The sequence below is a fragment of the Rhinopithecus roxellana genome, chromosome 6 (genome assembly GCF_007565055.1).
Source record: "Rhinopithecus roxellana isolate Shanxi Qingling chromosome 6, ASM756505v1, whole genome shotgun sequence".
In the NCBI taxonomy this organism is placed as follows: Eukaryota; Metazoa; Chordata; class Mammalia; order Primates; family Cercopithecidae; genus Rhinopithecus; species Rhinopithecus roxellana.
In genome coordinates, this window is record NC_044554.1 from 92,480,496 (window position 1) to 92,506,211 (window position 25,716).

Genomic DNA, 25,716 nt, shown 5'->3' on the forward strand with positions numbered 1-25,716 from the left:
TACAAATTAATCAGATTTTCAGATTTCCGCATAATGGCTTTGCACATTTATTGCTTAATCCTATTATAAAATGCTGTTATGACTGACACATCACGGTGGAGATAGAAGTCAATTGAATAATACGTAGCAGTCAATTTTATTTGTAGCTTAATGTGCTGAAGTATTTTTCCCTGTTTCCATTATTTATAAGTCTGTCCCTTTGGAGAATATATAGGAGAATTTGTTTTAAATGAGCCAATAATACCTTCTTTAAAATTTATAAGTGTGACAGAGTCCTATCTTTTTTTCTGGGTTGTCCATGGCATGCCGGTAAACAGGGTTTGAATTGTGTTCCTCTTGTTATTCACCGCACAAACATCAGGAGAGGGGATCTTGTTCAGGTTTGCTTGGAATTGGATTTCAACCACCCATTAGAAAACTCCAAGGAAACAAAGCTACCAAGTAGAAATTCTCAAATTTGCCACCGGTTTTATTTGTTTGTTTGTGTATTTATTGTTTCTACCACTATCTTACCTGCTACAGTTTGTCCTGAAACAAAGCACAGAAGCACACGTAGAGAAATGACCATGTGAAAAGAGTTTGAAGGATTTGCTCTTGGGTGGAATTTCATTTTTTCTGCCTTGCTGTCCGGTAGGATTCCAGTAAAGGAAGCAAGCTGTGTTCTGTGCTTAGCATGGCGGAGCTCCCTGGAGCTATTGTGGGATTCCTAGTGTTTCAGTCAGCACCTGGGACACTTGCTTAGGGAGAGCCATATTCTTTTTAGGACATTGTGTAAGGTGATATGGAAAAAGGCTTTGTTTTCAGGAAAGCGATGTCATAAGATTCAGTGTTCAGAGTATGGAAGAAGGGCTTAGGAGTATGGAGGAGATGGGGAAAGCCATATTAGGGGAAAATATTGATGGACTTGGTCATATCTGAGATCACACTTCGTTTAATTTTAGGATACTAGATTAGCTGTGGCTCGCTTGTACTTAAAGGGTGTAGTTTCCCACACATGTGGCACACTGGCATACTCTATGCAAGCTGACTGTGCTACATTCCCTGCTGTTCTGTTCTTCTGCCTCTTGATGAACTTGGCCATCCTGAATGTCTCTCATCATTATTTATGCAGTTGATAAGTGATTTGAGCACTGGAGATATTGATAAACCACTCTGTCATATCATCTATGCCTTAATGTTATGTGACATCACAGGAAAATGGGGTCGTGTGCAGTTCCCAGGCTGGATCATGTATTAAGGGAGCATTTCTCCTTTGAATTCCAGGGGCCAGAGGAAACCCGGCACTATCAGACCCAGGTACTCCTGACCAACACCAGGCCAGTCAGACCCACCCACCATTTCCAGTTGGGCCACAGGTCAGTATCTCTCAACTGCTTTCCATTAGGCTGCATTTAGGATGGTTTAACCATATAAATAACCAAATAATAATGAGTTAAATCCAATTAACTCCAACAGAGCAAAGATGGTAATAAATTTTTGTATGAAAAGCTGTATGACTACATTATTTATTAAATACCATCAAGAAAATATGCTTTTGCAAAGCTATTCTCTCCTCTTAAAGGAAAGTTTGGCTTTAATCATGTGGAAATACTTTTTTTTTTTTAACTTAAAACCCACTACAGTTGTGCTGTTGGTTACCATGCAGTTTTCTGGAAAGTAAAACTTTAATGACTGGAGTGTGAAGAAAATTAAGTTATTTCAACCTTACTATAGCCATTTTTGAAATACAAGATGTGATTTAATATAAAAGAGTTAATGCAATTTTAATGCAAGTTCAGCTTATTGGGTTTGACAATACTGTACATCACACATAGCTCTTGCATTAATAAAGAAATACAATCATTATTTTTTAAAGCCCAATATTTGTTTTTTTACAGGCTGATGTGGGCTATATGGAGATGTAGAACACAATTATAAAAGGCTGGGCTTTTTTTTTTCCTTTTTACCTCTATCATTTAGTGTGAAGCTTTCAGAGTTCATCCTGCTTTTATGGAAAGAGAAGCTGAGATTTGGGCCTTTCTCTCCCTTTTGTTGTCATTGTTGCTCCTGGAAGTTAATGACTTTCAGCACATTGAGGGCTCCTGCAAGTTTAGAGTGAGGGTTGGTCTTGACATTCTTATTCCACTAGCCACCAAGACTCCCTGTGGCCTCAGATCCCATAGTCCATCTCAGAGCACAGATCGCTCCGTGCCTGTGGACAGAAAGCCTGGGCAAATGTATGCTGGCTTATGGAAGCCTAGAGAGTTTTCCTGGGACTTTCAGGAACAGGATTTTTGGTGTCATACTCTTTATAATTTTATGCTTGTAACATCATGTGTGTGTTCATGTAATTATGTGTGTCTGCGTGTATGCATGCCTGCACACCTGCCTGTGAACATACTGGGGGTAACACACTCTAATGCCTTCAGGTTGGGTAGGCAGCCCTACAGGCCCAGGTCAGTGAGGAGTGGTGGCCCTGTGACAAACTGGAGAGTGCATGCCCTGCCTTGAGCCCACAAATCCTATTTTTAAAATGCTGCAGGCCAAACCCCCCAAATCTATGACCCATGTATGATCTGAGAGCTACTCATTTGCCTTCCCTCTTACCATAATATCACTATTGACAGTGATGTAACACCTGGAATCTGAGGGCCAGCATGTAATTTTGTGTTCATTCCCAAAGTATATTTATTTTGCTCATTAGAATAACTATTTTTTTAAAAAGGGAAGCACAGTTACTTGGTGTGAATTTAGCAAAGTGCACAAATACACTAGGAACAAGGCCTGTGGGGTCTAAAGCAGCAGTTCTAAACTCAGCTGTGCAGAATCCTAGGGTTCTGCAGAGTCTTCCCCCAAAGGGTCCTGAAAGAAACACTGCAGGGAATGGCCATAGTGTGGACTTAGCCCTCTCCACACCTCCCCTCATTCTTCAGATAAAGCAACCCCACTTCTCTAAATCTGTTCTTTGTATTGGAGGGGATACAAGAAAGGGGTAAAACACGGGCTCTGGAGCAACCTTCCTGGGTTTGAACTTGAATCCCCTCTCAACTAGACATGGGACTTGCGCAAGTTACTAGCCTCTCTGTATCTCATTGGTAGAATAACTACAGCATTCGAATACACATTGGGCTTGGTAGTATGCCTGTATTTAATTACCTATCCCTCACATAAGAGTTTTGCATTGGTTCTTGTAGAAGAACAACAGATATGGGATTATTATGTTCCACATGGCTCCCACAAGGCTGCAATAAAAGTCCTAAATCAAGGACTTGAAAATCAAATGACTCTCGGGGTCATCTGGCTTGACCAGGGCAGGAATCTCTCCCATGTCATCCTGGTGAAGAGCCCACGTGCTGCCCTCAAAACATGCCCAGCAGTTGCCTTTCCCTACCAGAGAAAGGGTGTTCCATCCATAGTGCACATAAACATGTGTTTGTATAATATCATTTTAATTGGGCAAAGGATGTTAGAGTAGTAACAAAAGAATTATTTTCAAAGATTTTAAGTTTTATCCACATCAAATACTTTTATGTCTTATATTCTGCTTTAGATCTTGTCATTGTACCATTTTTACATAATTCTACCATTTTAACAATAATCATTCAAGTTTACTTAATAGTTATCCAGCTTATTTTCTATTGTATTCTCATATTACAAACATTTTCTACTTTTCTAAAGAGGTGTCATAATGATCCATTTTAATGACTGTGCAATATTTTATCTAGTTTAGTACTGTAATAAACTATTTTCAATATTTATGTATTTTGAAACACAATGCAGGTTTTTATGCAGTTATCTTATTTCCTTTTGAATAATATCTTCAAGCTATATCCTAGGAATATATTCTGAGTTAAAGGGGGATAAATATTTCTGCAGCTCTTGATAATCTATTTCTAAATTGCTTTCCAAAAGGATTATGCTAGTATACATATCCCGCAGCCATAAATCTGCATAGTGGTGCCAATAGAGACTTTCCAGCATTGAGTAAATTTTCTACATTATTTTTGTTGATTTAAAAGTCAAAAGTAGTATTTCGTTGTTCTTTTTGAATCAAAAAATCCCACTGATCCCAATAAGTTCTTTCTGGAGCAACAGAGAATAAATTAGCTGAGAGCTTCAAATACATGAAGACAGGATCAAATGGAAATTCATTGGAAGAACAGCATGTAAACATAAGTTATTACTTGTAAAGGTATTTGAGTTCCTCAGAAGAAGTCCAAACCAAATGAAATTTTCCAAAGATATCAATGAAATGCAACTTTGACATTTTTTTCTACCAATCATTTTTTTAAATGGGATACAGCATATTTTTTGGTACTTCTTTGGGAACTTTCTGACCCTGCTTAAATGGAAGGATGATGTTTTTAAAACCCATGCCTTGGTTCCACAGGTAAGTGAGCTAGCTTTATCTGTTTCCTTGCAGCCACTTCTGACGGCACAGCAGTTAGCTTCTGCTGTGGCCGGCGTGATGCCAGGAGGCCCCCCAGCCCTCAACCAGCCAATCCTCATCCCCTTCAACATGGCAGGACAGCTAGGAGGCCAGCAAGGACTGGTTCTTACACTGCCAACAGCGAATCTCACCAACATCCAAGGGCTGGTGGCAGCAGCTGCAGCCGGAGGCATTATGACTCTGCCATTGCAAAATCTACAAGGTAATCCATAGTGTCCATGCGCCACCTAAGGCTCTACCAATTGGCCAGTATTCTCTGAAGCAGACAAAAAAATGTGCCTAGAATGGTGAATGTGGTTCAGAGTTGCTTCTGCCCTAAACAATATGGAAGGCTTCTGTAGGAAGCAAAATTTTCAGTTGTGTGTGAATCCTGAGCTTGCACAAGCCACTGGTTTTATCAATCCTCATTTCCTAACATTGGTATCAAAACTTTTCAGGTCTCCTGGAAGCATTTATGAGTCAATCATTGCATGACATATCAAAAACTTTAAAGTAAAATTCCTGTGTTGTTATTTGAAGACCTGAGTTATCATCTCACCAATTCTTCAATTTAGCCATGGGTAAAGAAAAGTTAGAGTTTCTTGTTTGTGTTTGAAGTGATTGGAACATCTCAAATACAAGATATTATTTGGAATAATTTATTAATGATTATTTTGCTCTATAAAGTATGTTTTAGTTATAGCTATTAAACAAAAATTGTGTTACTTGAGCTCGTATTTTGCAATGAGAAAAATAGACTTGTATGTTGAGCCTTTATATTACAGGGGCATATAACAAGTCAGACTCTAATTTTACTCAGGAAGGGTAGTTGTCTTGATATTATGAAGGTTTCGACTTTTCTTTAAAAGATTTGGTAGCATTGACTGATAGATTGATTTACAAAAGATTCTGTCAGAGGAAGAGTTATTTTGGTGGAAAATGACCTGAATATAAGTAGGATGTCTGCTAAAGAGAAAATGAATTTATTTTGGACTAGTCAAAGATGTTTGATTTCTTCATATAAGTAAACATTAACAATTAAATTTTTTGCAGAATGAGGGCTTGTCTGGGTAAGTTATCAGAACGGTAATTTAAAATACTTTTTTAGTTGGTCAAATGTCAGGGCTTCTTATAATTTATTGAAGAATCAGTCCACAAGACTAAGAAACAGACCAAGTAAGAACTGGTTAACTCTTGACCCAAACTTCTTTCCATGCTCTGTGTTCTGCTACCCCACCCATTGTTGCCACTTCTTGACTTCCATTTTAATGTTTAAAACAAAGTCTCTCTTGTACCATTAAATTGTGCCAAGAAACCTGCCATTCATAAATCATGCATGCCCAGGATACGCTAATGCACAAACTTTGCTTGTTTCAAATTTGAGAGTGCCTGGGAAGCCAGATCTCAAGATTAAGCAAATAAAGCAGGAATACACAAGGTGAAAGCCAAAGCAACAAAGTGTAGGGAGAGGCTCTTTCATGTAGGCGGATGATGAAATCTTAATGAAGAAATGGGCATTATCAAAATGCAGCCTTCCATTTGGAACATTTGCACTTATGGGAATATTGAATATTATAAATAAACATAAGCCTGAAGAGCTCCTAGGCCACGAATTAATCCTGCTTGGTTAAGATGGATGCCAAAAATCAGAGTTAAAAAAAAGAAGTAAACTTGTTATTTCTTGGTCATGGTTTGGTATTCTTAAGATATTAGTGCCTGTTTTTCTAAGGGTTCAAAATTAATGATTGGTCCAACATGGACCTTCTTCCACCAAGATTTTCCCTTTTGTTTTTGTTTATTGTAAGTATCAAAGTTCAGTATTAGCTTATAATTAGGAGTTTGGTTCTTTGGGGCACCTCTGGTTTCAGAAAAGGAATCCCAAGCTTTGTGGCCTGATGAAGTAGAGGAAACAAAAGCACTTGCTTTTCTTACCCTTGGATGCTTCTGACAGTTTCCCTCTCAGCGTCATCTTCAGAAGTGGGTTGGAGTTGATGCCCAAGCTCTTGTCTGCTACACAAGCACAAGTGAACATTTCCCCCTTTGTCTTCCTCTTTGAAATTTGACTGACGTTGGAGGAAAGGTGATGAGGTTATTAGAATAAAACACCTCCCAGTTGCAAATCAGCTCGTTATAGGAAAAGCTTTCTAATTAGGCTTAACATCAAACTCCTTCCCCAATGCCTTCTGCTTTAATATCTTTGTGAATGAATCCCAAGTCCTAAATCGCTGTCAGGATCCAGGAAAGTTCTACCTTCCAATTTCCTTGGGATTTTCTATTCCTTTCATATAAGTCTCAGGCAACCCAGAAAGAGGTGGTCATCTTAACGAGAAGTTCAAGGGCAATAAGGATGGTAATCAGGGAAGTCTCATGCCTCAAAAGTGCCCAAGATGAATGTCCACCACCTAAAGGGCAAAGCCGGTGGTTACCTTGCAATCAATCCACCAGCAGCCATCCCAAAGCTGATTTTCCCACCTTTAGGTGACCTGCTGCACAGCCCTTGACAATCCCTAGGCAGAATCAATGGTTTATGGAGCTTCCCAGGTTATGTTGCAGAAGTAGTGGGACTCTTGGGATGGTGGTGAATGACTGACAGACTGAAAGGTCGTCTGCAGGAGCTCTGAGACTGAGCCAGTCTTCAAGATAACCTCAAATCTCATCCTCTCTCAAAGGTTAAGGGTGAGAGTCTTGTAAATGGACTATCAGTACCTTAGAAGGAATCCTTACACGCATTCATATAGTCAACAGCGAGGGGAGAAGGCTGTTTCCTTTCCCCCGTCTCTTTCCTATACAATAATTACAGTAACCTCAGGCCAAGGCTTTTCAGAGTCTTTAAAAATGACTCTTAAGTCTTCTCATCTATAATAAACACCCCGCTTCTCCAGTGATTTTATAAAACAGGTTTGGTGGGTGATTGTGAGGGGGAGGTTGCACACCTAGTCCGCACACCTAGTCTGAAGCAGAGCCTGTTACCATGTAACATGCTTGGTCATGAATAGTTCCCTTTTCCTCATTGTGAAGTGTTAAGCTTTTATTCATGAAACAGTTCGGCCAACTGGAATTATCTCCAACCTTCCTACCCAGCCCTCCAGCCTGTCTGTTATTCTAGCTCAGTAGTCACAAATTTGCTAGGATGAAAGGAAAAAAAAAAAAAATTGCTGACATCAGTCCCTTAATGGTTTGGAATTCAGGGATAAGATTTCAAATATTTTCCTTTTTACTGAAGTGATCGAGAGCTTGTTCATTTACATCCCCTATCAAGTCACACGGAATAGCTCTCAGAGCCTCGGAGGCCGTGATTTACACATGTATTTTAATGAGCACTCATGACATGCTGTTACACTGAGAGCAGCTCTTGTCGACTCTGACAGCGGGGGTCATATCACAATCTCCTCTCAAAACATGGTCCCCAGACCAGCAGCATCAATGTCTCCTGGGAGCTTGCTGGAAATACAGGATCTCAGGCTCTACCCAAGATACCTGGGACCCTCTGAACAGAATCTGCATTTTTAAAAGATCCCCAGATAATCCCCATGCACATTAAAGTTTAAGAAAAGCTGATCTTAGGGAGATTATTCAAAGTTTATTAGGCAACTCCCTGCTTTCATCTGTTTGGGGTGCTATAAACATGAAAACCATAGGCAGGGTGGTTTATAAACAACAGATTGTATTCCTCACAGTGCTGCAGCCTGGCAAGTCCAGGATCAAGGCAGATTCGGTTCTGGTGAGGGTCCACTTCCTGGTTCATAGATGTCTACCTGTCTTTTTACTGTGTCCTCCCACCGCAGAAGGGATGAGGGAGCTCTCAGGGTCCCTTTTATAAAGGCACTAATTTCATCATGAGGGTTCCACCCTTATGACCTAATCTGCTGATCTGCCCCACCTGCTGATACCATCACCTTGGGGGTAAGGATTTCAACATATGAACTTGGTGGGGTGGGGGAAACACACATCCAGTCCATCGCATCCCCCAATATCACCAGCAGCCAGAATCAGAGACTCTTATGATAATGGAGGACCCACGTGAGGCAGTGAATGTCCTCATTAATGCTCCTGTTCTCACTCACCACCGCAGGCCTCCAGATGAGAATGACTGAAAGGAATAATGTGTGGGAACATTTCTGCTTCTGTTAGGATTTTCATATCCTCAAGACCAAGGGAAGTTCTCTTACATAATGGAAGCCCTCTTGAAGTCCTTGCTCTAAGATTTTATCCAATGAAAGTTTTGCTTTGCTGATAAAAAGACCTTATAACTCAGCAGAAAACCTAGATGTGTGGTCTGGGGATTGTTTTCTCTTTCTCTCAGATCCTTCCCAGCAAGAAAGAGATTCCTTGCTGTCTCTTCAGTGATGAGGTCTTATTGTAAGAAGACACACAGTTGTAAGGAGTTAGACATCTTGCAGGATCCTAGGAACAGCCCTGTAACCCAGTCTCATTGGAACCTGGAATGAAATTTGGGCATTAGAGCATCCAGCAAACCCACGAGGCTGCAGGCTATATCATCCTCTCCTCTGCAGGAGGCATGTATCTAATCCCCAACCCCAGAATGAATAATGACCCATCTCCCTGTCTTCTCCTGCTCCCTACAGGACGTTTCTCTACTGCACCGGTTGGCTTTTGGCTGAACCATAATTCCAGTTCACTCATGTTCCATTTTGTCTCCTCTAAGGTTAGGCATCTTTCCAATTCATGTACCTGTCAGGAACTCTCCATTTTTCTCTATCTCTATCATCTTTATCTTTATCTTTATCCTTATCTCCATGTCTATCTAAAATTCTGACTATCCAAGAGAGAAATTACCGTGAGGCTGAGCCTTTTAATTTAAGCTATCTCGTGTCACTGGCCAGACTGGAGATTGACTGCCCGCAGGTTGAGATGTTCATTTCTGTGTTCTCGGCTATGACATGGGTGGGAAGTGGGAAGCCAGAATGATGTGGTATGGAACATGAACAAGCAAGCTTAAGAAACATGCTGAGCCTCCCTCATCAGCAGAAGGGGTGGCAGGTAAGGCAGGCCGGACATTGGCCTTTCTGTTGGGAATAGTAAAAGCCAGTAGGGCCTCCCGTGAGCAAGGACTGAGACAAATTCTGAGCTCAGGAGATGCCAATGGTGAGGTTTAGGTTCTGACTATTTTGAACGATGTCCTTGGAAGCTCTGGGTGGGATTCAAACCCAGAAATGCTCTACTCGGAGCATTTAGATAAGACCTAGAAATGACCTCCTCCTCAAAGCCCTGTGTCCCTACGTGAAATAGCTGAGTTCTGTGCCCTCTCCTACCTTGCCTTGAGTGCCCCTTGCCCCTTGCAAGTACCATCCGCCATCAGCTACACTGGGTCTCTCCATCCCTGTGTCCTTCATCCCATGTTTATTGGGCTTTGGCCTCTGATGACTGTAAGCAAGCTCACACCTGTGAAATAAGACGAATAATGTCCATAAACTCCAAAGAAAGAAGATAACTAAGCTTGCTCTGTCACATACTCCATAAGCTCCTTGAAAAGTCAGTGTCTTCCCTTTTACTTATTACTTTGGAACACAGATAGCTGCACTAAAGATGTACAGTCCTAGGGTAAAAACAGAGGTTGTTAGTTGATGTAGCAAAATAAAATCCCCTTTATGGAGCTCATGCAAATGTGTTGGATCTTTTGCTTTTTTGAAACATAGGCAAGAAATGAAGATATATACAGCCTCGACATGAGTGACAACAGGCAGCAAAGGGGTTAATGGGACGGTAGAGCTGAGTCTACTTCTAGGACAGATGGTTCAGGTTAGTGACTTGTTCTGACAGCACAGACCAGAATGACCTACTAATCACTGTAGGCAACATAAATGGAGAATATAAATGTGCTACATAGGAGATTTATGTCAAAGTGTGAACATTCCAGTTAAGTCAAGCATAACATTTAAATTAATGACCAAAAATACATTAAAGAGTGCTGCTAAACCTGAACATGGAAAAGCAATTAGGTTCAAGGCCATTGAAAAATCAAGGCCAAGGATGGTTTTTCTTCCCTTTGCTCTGGCAGGAAACCTGCCCTGGTTTTCTCTGACTCCCCATATTAAAGCCTGTGGATGCTGAAGTATGTGGGAATAGTTTGGGGATTAGGGATTTCATGTGCAAGTTACATTATATTCCCTTTTGTTTGTGTTGTTGTTTTCACTGAGGTATCCTTTACATACAAGAAAATGCATGGACCTTACTTGCTTAGTTCAATGGGTTTTGATAATTGCATCCAGCCGTGCAGGCTCCATCAATACAGAAAACATTTAATTATCTCTAAAAGATTCCTCTGTGTCCCTTTGCAGTCCGTCCCCTCCATCCAACCAGGTAATCTGTTTTTTTCTGTTCTAGAACTTCACATAAATGGATTCATGTTATATGTATTCTTTCGTGTCTGCCATTTCTTGTTCGGCATAAAGTTTTTGAGATTCATCCATGTTGTTGTGTCAACCAGTAGTTCCTTTCTGTTAATTTCCAAGCAGTGTTTCATCATAAAAATATGCCACATTTTGTTTATCTATGACCATTCCAACGTCCCAGTGGGCAGACATCATGGAGCTTCCTTGATTGTGTGTCTCTAGGGAAGCAGCTTTGGCCACTGTTCTCCTTGGCCCTTGGCCACACCCCTGGGAGATTCTTTCCTGTCTGTTATCTTCCTTGGCCAGTCTGATGAGGAAATTGAGGAATATACCTTTCTTTGGGGAGTTTCTCAGTCCGTGTATAGCTTATGGAAGCTGGAGGTCTAATGGGCTGCTTGATGTTTCCAACAGATAGGGATGTGTAGCTCCTTTGAAAATGCAGTTTCTCAGAAAAGGGAATGCTTCTGATCTTTCTGCTTCCGGTCAGTTCCCTGTGCCAAAGTTTTTACCAAGACGGACATCTTGAATCTAATTTATTTTGCCTTTTTGTTCCCTACACACCTCTCTTTCAATTAAATCAACCTTGATGTGAGGGCACTCTGGCCTCCTTGGTGTCCTTTGCACGTACTCCTAGCCTAGGGCCTTTTGCACAGGCTGTTCTCTCTGCCTGAAGCACTCTATTCCCACCCAGAAAGCATCAAACCTTCCTTCCTCCTCCTCCCCTGCCCCAGCACTCCTGTCTCCCTTACTCGCTTTCTGCATTTTCTTTTTCCCTAACACTTAGGACCTTTTATAAAATCTCAAGAATGTTTAAGTGTTTTTCTTTATTTGGCCGCCTTGAGCATTTTGGGTGATACCTCCTGTAGCCATCGAGAGCAGGGTCAGCAGCGTTGTGATGCTTGGGCCTGCTGCTGTAGAGGAGAATCTCTGTGTATAATGTATTGCTAATATGCATCATTTATGTCTGACTCTGCCCCTAGAATGGAAGCCCTGTGACAGGCATCTTTATTTGGTTCAATAAAGTGGCCCAAGAACAAAGAAAGTGACTGGCTTACTTGTAAAAGGTGCTCAAGTGTGAATGAGTGCATTTTAAAGAGTAAGTAAGAGTCCAGTAAAGAGAAGTAAAGAGAGCATTCATATGTAGAGAAGAAGGCACAAGGAGACCAGAGTCTACAGGTTCTATCAATAGCTCTGTCTGTGCAATGAAAATTGGGAATCCAAGGTGGCAAGAAATCAGACTACACAAGCGGAAAGAAGGCAGCACTGAGGATTTTGTATGCCTTGATGTGTGTGAGTGTGGCCATCATAGATCCTGAAATGTTAGAGATGAACATACTTAAAAACAATGCAGTTATGCTATAATTTTTCATGGATATATGTTTTCATTTACTTATTTATGCCTGGGTAATCCCAAGAATTTGAATCAGCTTGTAATGTAAGAAACAAGAAAGAGGTCAAGAGTAGTGGCTCATGCCCGTAATCCCAGCACTTTGGGAGCCCGAGGCGGGCCAATTACCTGAGGTCATGAGTTCAAGACCAGCCTAGCCAACATGGCAAAACCCTGTCTGTACTAAAAATACAAAATTTAGCTGGACATCATGGTGGACACCTATAGTCCCAGCTATTCAGGAGGCTGAGGCATGAGAGTCGCTTGTACCTGGGAGGCAGAAGTTGCAGTGAGCTGAGATCGTGCCACTGCACTCCAGCCTGGGCAACAGAGTGGGACTCCATCTCAAAAGTAAATAAAAAAATAAAAACAAGAAGCGAGACAGAGCAAAATCTTTTTAATAGAAAAAGAAAAAAACCTAGAGTAAGTTTTGGAACTAGAAGACAAATAAAAACTATGTATCAAGTTATATAGTTTTAATTATCTGACAGTAAAGGACCACACCAGTTTGACAGAAACCAACCTATTTATTTTTGTTTTTCTATTAAGACAATGTTTATTCATTTGTTCAACGAATACTTACTGAACTTTTCAAAGCATTGGAGGTCGTGATCTGGACTTAGGACATAGCAGTAAACAAAGAGTTCCTTAATGCACATGTATGCCAGTGGGGGAGTGAGGCAGATGGAGGTGGGGAAGTGTGGCAGGGATGAGGATATGATGATGCATTTTATGCAAGGTCATAAGTCGTGGTCTCTACACTGCACAGAGACCCAATGGACGAGAGGGATTAAGCTGTCCAGTATCTGAGGAAAGAATGTCCCAGGGAGAAGTCCTAAGTGCTACACACAAAATCTCAAAATCTCCAACAGGAAGGTGTGTTTATTTGTTGATATCATATTACATATGGGTCATAGGTGTGCATGACTCTGCTGTACATCCTCCGCCTTCTAGGATCCAGGCAGAGGAAGCGGCCCCTGTCTGGGATATGTTTTTTTTTTTCATTACAAAGGGAGCAGGGAATGCCAGAACTACAGTGGCTCTTAAAGCTTCAGCTCAAGAGCTGCTCATATCACTTCCACTCACGTGCTGTTGGCCAGACAAGTCACCTGATCAAGCCAGCTGCTAGTGGTGTGGAGGAGGAAAATAAATAACCCTAAGAGGACAGAGGAGGAGCACAAAATTGGAAACTTTATGACAAGGCGCTGTGTCTGACAGCCATTGCATTAATGATATGCTGCAGAAGTATTTGACTTAGGTGATTCTTTCCAACCCTGAGGTTCTAGAATTCTATTAGGTGAACCCATTAGATCACATGGTCCATCCATGTGGTTTTTCAGAACACACACATTAACAATTTCTAACCATAGGATTCAAATGATAAACGTAAAAATGGGTAACAAATATATGGGCCAATTGGGGACTGTTTAAAATAGCAAATTAGGGCATATGAAGCAATGAATTTATTAATGTAACATTCAGGACAAGACAAAAGTAGAGGGATGATAAGCAGATCAGTGATTGCTGAAATGGGGGGCAGGTGAATTTAAAGGAGTACAAGGGAATTTGGAGCTGATGCAACTGTTCTCTATCTAGATCGTGGTGATGGTTCACTGTTTGTGTTTGTCAAATTTGTACAAAAGGGGAATTTTATGGTATGCAAAATACGTTTCAGTTTTTCCCCAAAAAGAGAAAACATAAGGGAATGCTATAGGGCTTCACAAAATACCAACATTTTTTAAAACAAAGTTTAAATACAAAACTTCTAATGAAATTGAAACTAGGAAAATCTTTATGGAAATGGGAGACTCAAGTTCCCCATTAAACGATGTTGTTTGCTCAGTTTCTCAGATACAGAAGCTAACACTAAAATAATCAAGATTTCAAATGCCTGTAATGTGATCCCAATTGTTTAAAGGAAGCCCCCTCCCCACCCACACACACACTCACAGAGAGAGGGAGGAAATGATAAAAGATAAATACTGTATATCACAAAGTGTTGCTGGTAGATTCCAGACAATGTTCTTATATTAACAAGTTTTATTTTTAAATCAGAATACTTTCTATTCGTTAAGGTGGAAGGCCATATCCATAACATAATTACTAGGATTGCCAAGGTTAGGTTTATGGGTCTGCTGTCTTAACCTTCTAACCACCTTCTTTAAAAAAGCAACTCTCAACACAAAGTGCATTAATTCTCAGATTAAAAACAATACAACCACAAAGCAATTCTATGCATTCATTATGTATGAACAGTATTTAATATTAATAAAATTGTCTTTAAATGTGCTTGATTTTGTTGATCGAAGGAGAAATTGCTGGCAGGGAGGTGGTGGGTGGGAATGGAAATATGTGCTAAACCTTCTGGTACCATTCTTGAGGAAGACAAGTAGGTGGCCAGATGCACCACTTTTTCTTGTGATTTAATTTTGTGCTATTCTAGTGATGACCACACTCAGAAAGTTGCATCCCCGCTGGCATCGTGAACGTGAAAGTAGAGATCCATTACCACTCACAGAAAAGGGCCATGCAGTACCTGCCACAGAAATGAGAAGAAAGGACTTTGGTTCTTAGTACGCAATGATACGTGGCTTGCTGTCACAAAGCTCAATATTAAAAATACCTAGTGCATAAATTCGTATTCACAGTGTTATTCAGAAGAGCTCCACAAGACACGCCATACAATAATACCAAATCCACCATAAAGAAGTTATGAAAAGTAGTTGCAATGTGTCTTACTTTGGCAGTTTTTCAAACCTCTGTATCTCTGAGGCTTTAGACTTTTTATTTAAAATACCTGGAGAGCCTGTTCTGTAGTACATTATCCTTGAAGCGGGTGTCACTGAGGCACTGGGGCATGGATTAAACTGGAAGCACATGAATGAGGAGTATGACTAGTATACTGCGTATTTAAGAGATACTGTCAATGGAATAAAGCATTGTCAAAGGATAATGGTTTCCAGCTGCCACATAAATGTCAAAGCAAAGCCAAAGCATTTATTTTCAAAGCAAAAGGCAGGAAAGTAATGTGATCCCCAGTGTGCACATAATAAGACTGTAAATCAGGGCTTCTGATGGCATCAAGCAATGATTCTACACTAGGATGTGCAAACTGGATTAGATTCCAGGCCAGCTATCAGAGTTGGCAAAAGTGAGTAGCTCTTTTCCAAGATGGCTGCCACTAGAATGTCATGATGCCTAAAAAAGGAAAAGACTGTGATTGAAATTCACAATCTCACTCCACTACCATGTATGGAAGGGAAGCGGGTTTACTTGCTCACTTCTCTTCTGGAACCAAAATACAGAGAAGTTCTCTATCCGAGGGAAGTGTGGGGACAGAGAGTGGGGGGTTATTGAAAGTAAGAAAATGGGAGACGGTTCCCAATTCTTCTTGGCCCACTGTTTAGAGAATGGAGAACTAATGCTCTCCAAGAAAACCGTATCTACTCTTATGTGTGTAATTCTTGCAGGGCAGATTGCTAGTGAGAGATCACAGCTATTCTCTCTCAGCTTCCTCTGGGGAAAAGCTAAACCTCATTTCCTTCTGTGAATTGTGCCCAAAGATTGGTTGATAGATTTCACAAATACTTACCAAGCATCTGCTATTTGCCAGGCACTATAGCAGGCACTCTAGTCTAGTTAGGAGGCTGTTGCAGGAATCCAGGGAGAAGAGGTCCTGGTAGCAATGATGGAGAGCAGGGGACTGATTTAGGATGCATTAACAAGGTGGGTTTGATAAGACTTGGTAATAGGTTAAATGTAGAGGAATAAGAGGAAAGAGAGAGGAGATCCCTAGTTTAAGCTGACCATGATTCGTTCAAATTTCCTGTAGAATACTGAAATGGAGATACCAATAGCCAGTTAGTAATACCTGGATCTAGAATTCAGAAAAAGATTTGTACTGGAGATCCTGACATAGAAACCATGACTAAAGCTAGGAAGGGAAGAGATTTCTTGGGGAGAAGAGGTTAGGGAAGGAGCACCACTCTTCAAGCCCTGGAAGAGGAAGGGACAGGCACAATGGAGGCTAAGGAAGCATTCTCAACTTGTCTAATCGTTGTGCACCAGGTTATGTGGGGCTCCTGTAGATATCTCTGTGTTTGAACTCTTTTTCATGGACATAATCTCCACATTAATGTGGGTGTTTTTGATTGTTGCTTACCCCTTATTTAGCCGGAATGCAACAAGAAGGAGCCCCAAAAAAGTATGTCAGTTTGCTTTTTAATCTTCTAAGGATTTGCCAGGTTTCCATGTATAAAGAAGCTATTTTAAGAGCGTCTACATGAAAGTTTCAACAGTGTTTGCTCTTTTGCTGAAAAATAACTCAATTGATTTAAATCTATTATTTAAAAAAAGTAGTTGTAGCCTTAAAATCTCAAAATGAAAATGTTTGAGTCCTTTTTTCCCTTCCTTTCTTCTTTTTAAAGAACCTTTGGGTCATGCCTACTATCCTCATGTAGGGCAGTGGAAACGGTACCGTTATGTTTAGATCTGGTGCTATAGGGAAGGATATTTGTGTTTGTAAAAACTGTGGTTTAAATAACACAGTTTTAATTTTCTGGAACAATTTACCTTGAAAATTATATTTTATTAATATTGTAAGTAAACGTAATCTCTGAAAAATACTTTGCTCCACGTTCGCCTTTTACTTCAGTTTAGTGTTATCTCCTCCCAACTGTGCTTACCAAGTTTATAGCCAAAACTTAAAAAAATAAAAAAGAACATAGTATGTTTGTCATTTGTCACTGGATTAGGATTAGCACAAATATACAGGTCCATTAACACATTTTTATGCATCTCAGTTCCCTTGTGTGGCATTATTTTAGAAATTCTTAGCAGAATATATATATATATATACGTATATATGTATATATACATATATATATACACGTATATATATATATACGTGTATATATATATATATTCAACATTTGACATAAGATAATTTGAATTTGCTGTGTTTGGAAAATAACTCACATGGGAGAAAGTTGCATTAAATAAATAATAGAGATAAAATTTATACTTCCATATATTTCAAAGTTAATGCTGCTAACTTGCAATAGAATGGTAACATGAAGACACAGTGCTATAATTTGATTGATTTGTTTTGACAGCAGCCAAATAATTGAGAGTGAAAGGTGTCAGCACAGATGAAATATTGTATAAGCCACATTCAGAAGGCAACCCCAGGAGCAGCCGCTACTGGAGTTTTATTTCCTTTGATTTGGTTCTGTTACTCACTTCCAGTTTATTATGAAACCATGAAAGGTGTGCCACTTCCCCAACTAGGGAGACTTTTATGGAGAGAATAGAAATAGGAGTTTGTCAAATAGCTGAACAATGGATATAGACAAAAGAATCTAAGGTGGCAGTAGCATACCAAGCTAAATTACATCAGTCTCTCCCTTTCTTTTGCAACTTGATGCCCTAGTACATTTTCTCTCATTGTGAAGTGATTCTTAGTCAAAGCATTTTTCAGCCCCTTGACAAGAGATGGGGGAGAAAAGAGGGGTGTACTTGGCACCATCTCTGGGACCAGATAAGGCATTTATGCAACTGAAAACCCGAGCCCCTGGTAAGAATAAGATCTGAGATGTTTAGTTAATACAGAAGCTACGTGGTCAGGAGAGGATTAATTAGGACAAGGACTCTGCACTCAGGCAAACATGTATCATGGTAATTAATAGAGTGGCCTGTGAATCACACTGACCAGATTTACTTCCAGCCCTTCTGCTTGCTGGCTATGTAGCCTAGACGGCACTCTGATTTCTGAGATTTGCGCTCCTTGTCTATTTTTTACGGTTGTTTTAAAAGTTAAATGTGATACTGTATGGAACATACCTAGTGTGGTGCCTGACACTTAAGTAAGTGCACAATGAATGATGGCTACTTTCATTATTTAGAGCTGCAAAATGCAATGTGGTAGCCATGAGCCACACATGGCTATTGGGCATTTAAAATGTGGGTAGTTGAAACTGAGATATGCCGTAAGTGTAAAATTCACACAAATGCAAAGTATCTCATGAATATTTATATATTAATAATGTGTTGAAATTGTATTTTGGATATATTAATTTAAATACAATATGTTATTAAAATGAATTTCAGCTTTAAAAAATTTTTTTAAATATGGACACCAGAAAATTTTAAATTACATGGGTGGCTCACATTTGCAGCTTACATTATGTTTCTCTTGGGCAACACAGGCCTGGAGGATCTGCCTATACATATGGCACTGGTTAAAAGCTATGTTCATTACAAGTAAAAATAACAGTGTACATGTAAATTGTGGACCTTCAGGCAGGAAATCACAAAGGATCCACTTTGGTAACACAAATTAGAGAGAACTCATTTTCTAGGTTCTCTGCTATAGTGTAGGAACTACTTGGGATTTTTATCTATACAGAGAGAAAAAGGATGCAGTTTTATAAGCAATTTCCATTCATCAGAATCTAAAATTATCTCTATCTTTTTTTTTTTCTTTCAAGACAGTGTCTAGCTCTGTCATCCAGACTGGAGTGCAGTGACACGATCTCAGCTCACTGCAACCTCCACTTCCCAGGTTCAAGCGATTCTCCTGCCTCAGCCTTCCCAGTAGTTAGGATTACAGGTGTGTGCTACCACACCTGACTAATTTTTGTATTTTTAGTAGAGACTGGGGTTTCACCATGTTGGCCAGGCTGGTCTGGATCTCCTGACCTCAAGTGATCCCACTCACCTCGGCCTGCCAAAGTGCTGGGATTACAAGTGGGAGCCACCGCAGCTAGTCCAAAAATTATCTTTTCTTTTTAAAAATTAGTACACTTTTTGCTATGAAATATAGAGAAATCATGTGCTTTAACTATATTTGTAATATTTTTTAAAAACAATATGAAGCAAGAAGGATAAAATGTTAGAATTTGTGAGAACAGTGTGATGAGTACACAGGCCCTCTGTATGTTATTCACTGTAGTTATCTTTATGGTTTAAATATTTCAAAATAAAAGACATTAAAATGTTTTAAAATGCTCCTTAGGAATTATACTTCCATATCCTTAATAAATTAACAAATAAGATAAGCTATCTTTTTTTCTGGGATAAAAAAATGTCTTAACTCATTTGCAATCTCTGTTAGTTACTTGTTTTCACCACCAAAAGTTAGCTGAATAAAAGCTTAGGCATCCACACAGAATTTGGTTTGTTTAAAAAAAAAACCATAGGCAATACTGTCTATCACTAAAGAATGTTTCAGAGGGAATGCTAGACCACAACATCAGACATATTAGCAAAGGGCCTGTTGCTTTCTTGCTAAAAGCTTCCAATAATTCCAGAAAGGGTATTTGCAAATTTCTGAAAGTTCCAGGAAAAAAAATGAACTGCCAAATTCAATTGAATGCTTGAAAATTTTAGGAGTTATCTATCTGCTAAGGATCCATTATTCAGTCTGGCCTAGTTAGGGAAGTCGACAAAAGGAAGAGAAGAGACTTTCCACGGCAAAATTGGAGTAAAATATACCTAACATAAAATTTATCATAAAATTTATCGTCTTAACCATTTTTAAGTGTACAGTTCTGTAGCACCAAGTACATTCACATTTCTGTGCAATCATCATCACCATCCATCTCTCTAGAACTTTTGCATCCTATCCAGCTGAAACTCTGTACCCATTAAAACACAACTCCCCGTCCCCCTCCCCCAGTCCCTGACAACCACCATCCTACTTTCTGTCTCTATTAATTTGACCACTCTGGGTACTTCATAGAAGTGGAATCATATAGTATTTGTCCTGTTGTAATTGGCTTGTTTCACTTAGCATGACGTTTTCAAGGTTCATTCATGTTGTAGCATATGTCAGAATTGTGTTCTTTTTAAAGAACACATCCACTATTGTGGATGATGCTGCTACAAACATGGGTGGACAAATATCTATTTGTTTCAGCTTTCAATTGTTTGGGGTATATACCCAGAAGAGGAATGCTAGATCATATGGTAATTCCACATCTAATAATTTGACGAGTTGCCATACTGTTTTCCATAGCAGCTGTGCCATTTTACATTCCCACCAACAGTGCACAAAGATGCCAGTTTCTCCACATCCTTAACAACATTTATAATTTTCTGAGATTTGTTTGTTTGTTTGTTTGTTTTGGAGGCTTCTTGTTTTGTTTTGTTTTATAGTAGCTATCCTGTTGGATGTGAAGTGATATCTCATTATGGTTGAAGGAGCATTTTTGAGAGAACAATTACTGACTTCTCCTAATATGGCTTAATCACATTCAAGTATAATATCAAATATTAAAATAACCTAAGGAGAATGCACGCTTCAGAAGTTGCGTTATTTCTGCTTTGTGCCCTTCAAATTGTAAATATCGTCATTATGGTATTTATATAATTGCAGTTGGATTTACATTTTAGGTATATACAACTGTGTTACATATGCAGGTGGAGACTCACGTGAAAGAACATTTCTTTTTACCATGAAAGAAATTCTTGCAACACAAATCCTCTTTTTCTGTTGAACTGCAATACAATTAAAGGCTACACTGGGCAAAAAATAAAATACCTAGAGATTGGAGGAAATTTTTCCTTAAAGATTTTGAGGTTGTGACTTGCTCAGCAAAATCCTGACTATTGGAATTCAACAAAGGACCTAAACAATCATCCTGTTTTTCTTTGTAGCATTTTTCCCCAACCTTGAAATCTTCCTTACCTTTGAGAGCTATCTAAATCCCTTCCTGAATCACAAGAATTTCTTCCATGCCAGAGTATTGCCTTATTTTCTGCTTTGAATGTCAAGAATGTCTTTGCCATATTCATGCTTTAGCCTAGTGGGAGCTACTGTCTCCTCAGTTTGAAGTATAATATTTACTTTTCTAGTAAATTCTCTATTCTAGCTCTTGTTTTACTCTAGCCTAAATTTTTTTAATTAAAGCCTTCAAGTTATAGTAACAAAATTAAGTTGGTTCTCTACTTGAGCACTTCTATCCAATCCTGTATATTTATTAGACATTTTTGGTGTATTTTGTGTTCAGAGTTTTCACATGCAATAGATGATTTTGTTTAAGTCAAGTGTGATACGCAGTTAGTAGAGCTACACTTCACCAGCAAGCTTTTGACATTTATGTCATCTGTACAGTCTGTCTCATACTCTAGCCACAAATAGAATGCAGGATAAGGTAGCCAGGTCACCTCGAAATAAAAGAATCAGTGTACAAAAGCCCCTCAAAATCATAAAGTCATTGGTGCTCATAAAATGATACTGCACAATTTTTCAGGAGATTAATGAGTGGGTCATAAAATAGCATTAATTTTTTGGCCAACTTCCAGTCAGAAAGTTATGTGTTTCCTAGGTAGTACTTTTCCAACTGCGAAAGCCTGGCTCTGAGAATATTTGCACTTCACATCATTAATGCTGTTGCGTTTCTTCACTTAAAACAAAAAAAGAGGAAATACAGCTATTGAAACCCCGAACTGCTCCAGCATTTCTGCCCAGGTTATGTCTTGAGCAGTTATGTCCTTTTAGCTAAATTCTCCAAGTCTTTGGAAATGAAGATGAGGCAGTTGGAGTGGAATGCTACTGAAAGTTCAGTGGGTCCACGTAGACTGCCCCAACACACATCTTAGAACCATCAATGGCTGCTTTACCTTATGCCAATTAGCAAACTTGAAAATTTATTTATTGATCACAAAGGTGATAATATTATGAAATACAGACCAAAAAAAAAAAGCAAAAATAATCACTGCTTCTAGAAGAAAAAAAAAATACCCCACAGCAGTTGATCGGCCTTGTGAATGTCTGTAATGATTGACAGCACATTCATTCACACAGTGGGCACAGAAAAAGGGCATCCCTATTTCCCAGCACAGCTTTTCCAAAATTCTAAGCAGACGTGACTGAGTCTATAAGTGAAATTTTCTCTGTGAAACCTGAGACAGTATTCCATGTCAGTGCTTGCCTCCTGAATGTTCCAGAATATCATATGACCATGTGATTTACTGATCTGCAGTCAGCTGCCCGCTGTATTTTAAGAAGGAGAACTCCAACCACTTCTCACCTGAAATATTTCAATATTGTGTTCACATAATTTATGAATGAATTAAAAAACAAAAACCTCAAACCACTTTGAACTTCATAGACTCTTGGGAGAAATCAGGAATGTTATCAAACATAAACATCTTTTCAATTCAAAATATCATTAAAATAATAAACTTTCTTCTTTTTGAGACAGGGCCTCACTCTGTCACCCAGGCTGGAGTGCAGTGGTGCCATCTTGGCTCACTGCAACCTCTGCCTCCTGGGTTCGAGTGTAAAATAATAAACGTTTAATTAAGGAGCTAAAACTCGAAAAGACGGATGTTTTATAATTTTTTTTTTTTTTTTTTTTTGGTTCATAACTGCCCAACTTTCCCCTAACTTAAAGTTGTTTTAATCGGGCTATGTTGAATTCTCATAACAAAAGCACAAGATTACCTTTTCTGTCTGAATATTTCTGAAAAATTCTCGATGTACTGGGATTGAATTTCTTCATCCCCTACCAAAGGGAAACCTGGATTTGAAAGCATGTTCCCTTTTCTGTCTGAATATTTCTGAAGAATTATCTATGTACTGGGGTTGAATTTCTTCACCCCCACCAAAGGGAAACAGGATTTCAAAGCATGTTCCCATGAAGGGAAAAATTCCACACCCACGACATTCATAGAATTATCAGGTATAAAAGAGACTTTATCTAAAATTTGATCTATAATTTTCTCTTAAAAACTGGATGATATAGCCACATGTTGTGTATATAATAGATGTATGTGAATGTGTGTGTATTCTTTAGCAAAAGCGTTGCACTTTATGCAGGTATAAAATGTTGCCATATTCGTTAATTTTGTCATAACAAATGTTTGTTCACATGTGATTTCATGCCATAAAAACACATCCGCATTTTAGAGGGAAAATAGAATGCTTCAGGTCTCATGCCAAGTTTTAATGTAGAATTAATCCCTTAAAAAAAAGGGTTTTTTTTTTTTTTAAAAAAAAAAACAAAACATTTTTCTAATGTACATTAAGGATGTTGGAGAGTTCACTGAAGCATATGCTCTGAGCTTTCAGGAGCAATCTGTAGTCAGGCATTTTAAATGAAAATTGATTTGTGATTTACATGGTCAGTGGAAAGAAAATTAACTTATGGAAGGTTGTAATGAAATATTAGACAAGTAAAAAAGTAGATGGTGATCTAGTGGAACTAAAAGTCCCATCTGGAAGAATTCTGTGACATTTTTACATTTATCTGTGTTCTGCATGAGTTGTAATGTTAGTGGTAATTTTATGGGACTGAACTGAAATGAAAAGGGTGTTATCACAGATTGCCTACAATATAGGATTGTGTTCAGTGGAGAGGCCTGTATCCTTTTCTCCATTTTCCTGTAATATGACTCATTGCACTTTTTTCAGCTACTGTTGTTGAATGCATTCAGCCTTTTACTTGAGGTTATTAAAGAAGAACATCAAATGCTCACAAATACAATCTAACTGCACATTTACAAGCAACACAGAGGCTTCTCCTTAGTTCTGCATTGTTTAGGTAATGTCTAAGAAAGACCCTTTAAAATGTACGTGAAAGAAGCAAGTGCAATGAATGTAAAGCTTTCACTTTAAACCATTTTTTGTTTGTTTTTTTCAAAAGTATGATTAACACTTCACCAAAAACCTAGAACATGTTAGCAGGATGGCAAATGTATATCTTCCTAAAAGTGGGTCATTCAGAAGTTGCCCATTTTTCTCCCTTTTTATTCCAATTTTGTAAAAGCACTCGTAATTGTTTCTGTGGTCAGAGAAGAGTGTTCTAGGTAGGAAAGGTCAAGACTCTTCCTTTTCTGTTTGATAAAAAATAAATGTTTATCATATTTCAACAGTAATGAGTTGATGTAAATTTTGAACGGGGGATTGAGTTGCGGGCTTAATTTCACATGCTGTTCTTCCCTTTACATTGACTATTTTTGACAGATGGTCATGACTTTTTGAAGTATATCATTTCTAAATTATTGTGCCTTAAATATTTGATAAAATTTAAATAGTTTGACCCAGTACTAAAGCATAAGCTGTGAAATTATTTGCCTTCAGATTTCAAAATCCATTTTCTGTCTCTTTTCTTTTCCCTGCTTTCATCTCTTCCTCCGTGAACCACAGCTGAACATAAGTAGAACTTCTAAAAATTCTAAATATTAAGGTCTTTGGCTAAATTGGTACTTGTACTATATTTAAATAAATCCACTACATGTGAGAAATCATACTTTTAGGATCGATCGTTTGGAATGTCCTCTTTTATTTTCCTTTTTTTTTTTCCATCGAGTTGTGTTCATTTGTGAAATCTTCTCATCTATTTTTCTCACTATTTTCTCTAATAAGAAAACTGCTAGTCATTTCAATAAGTTAAAATTGTATCATGTTGATTTCAACCAGAGTGGTAGCTTTCTAGCTCTGTAACTACAGAGGTGCTTCTCCGGTGGGGCAGTCCATGTAGTATCACCTGGGCTTTGTAAAAAATAGCAATTCCTAGTCCCCTTCATAGAGTTCTGATGTAATGAGTCTAGGGTGCCTCGTGACATTGGTACCTTTAAAAAACTCCCTGGTTGAGTGTCCTGTGCAGCCAGGGTTGAGACTACAGCTCTGTAAAAGGAGGTGGTAGGGAAACCCTTTGTGAAGTTGCTCTATTTTAGGTGAGGAAGGGAAGGAGAGAGGATGGGGTTGGTGGGCCCGGATTCATCCCTGCCTTTCCAGAAGACACAACTCTACTCTTCCTCTGTGCAGTTTTTGCATTCTAGGAATAATTGTTTGACTCACAATAACTGGATTTGTGTCTTTGACCTAAATACACATACACAAATAGGTTATAGGAGAATTCTGCCTTATTTATTTAATTGCATTTTCAAATCACAGGCTCAGAATATACTTTCAGTCCATCGTCTTTATGTAGGTTTGATGACTTAAATTGAGATTTCTGTCCCAATTTAATATAAAATATTTTAAAACTTTTTCCTGAGAACTGGCTAGAAGTGTCTGTTTTTGTAGCAGAGGATGGCCTATTGCCTCCATCCTTTTGGCCTGGTTTTTTATTGTTTTGTTGAAGTAGAAAACAAATAGCCCTCCCACCAAAACGTCCTCTAACGTCAAAACCCAAGACTGTAGCTGTGGGTGCTGACGTAGCATTTAAGCAACCATTTGACATCCATCCCTCCTGTCATTTCTGCCGCACATTCGTTTCATAACATTTCTAGGGAAAAGGTCACGGATCTGTCACCAGCAGTGTTTGTGGCACTCAGAAAATAAAACGGGGTGGTTAATGATAGCTGGAGCAGCCCACGTAATCACAGGATGCCGCCGAGGTCAATATTCTGTATTGGCTTTCCGTCCTGTCCATCTGAAACAATATACTGGAGTAAATGTAATCAGTAAGTGGTTGCAAATGAATCTTTTGGAGACATCAGCATTACAGAAACAAGAGATTCAAGAAGAGATGCTAAGTGGGGCCTTTTGGGTTGTAATTGCAGCCCTGGGAGTAATTACTTTAATTAATAGCTGCTAAACCTGGGACCCTTGCTCC

General features: G+C 39.0%; 1 protein-coding gene across 3 annotated transcripts in view; it reads left to right on the forward strand.

The window, feature by feature from the left end:
- Positions 1–25,716, forward strand: part of POU6F2 (POU class 6 homeobox 2) — a 503,614-nt gene that overhangs the window by 227,026 nt on the left and 250,872 nt on the right. For all 3 annotated transcript variants that reach the window (XM_010364247.2, XM_010364248.2, XM_030932918.1), the window contains 2 exons: positions 1,264–1,355; positions 4,403–4,631. In XM_010364247.2, the coding sequence (XP_010362549.1) occupies positions 1,264–1,355; positions 4,403–4,631 (321 nt within the window). The remainder of the gene's footprint in view (positions 1–1,263; positions 1,356–4,402; positions 4,632–25,716) is intronic.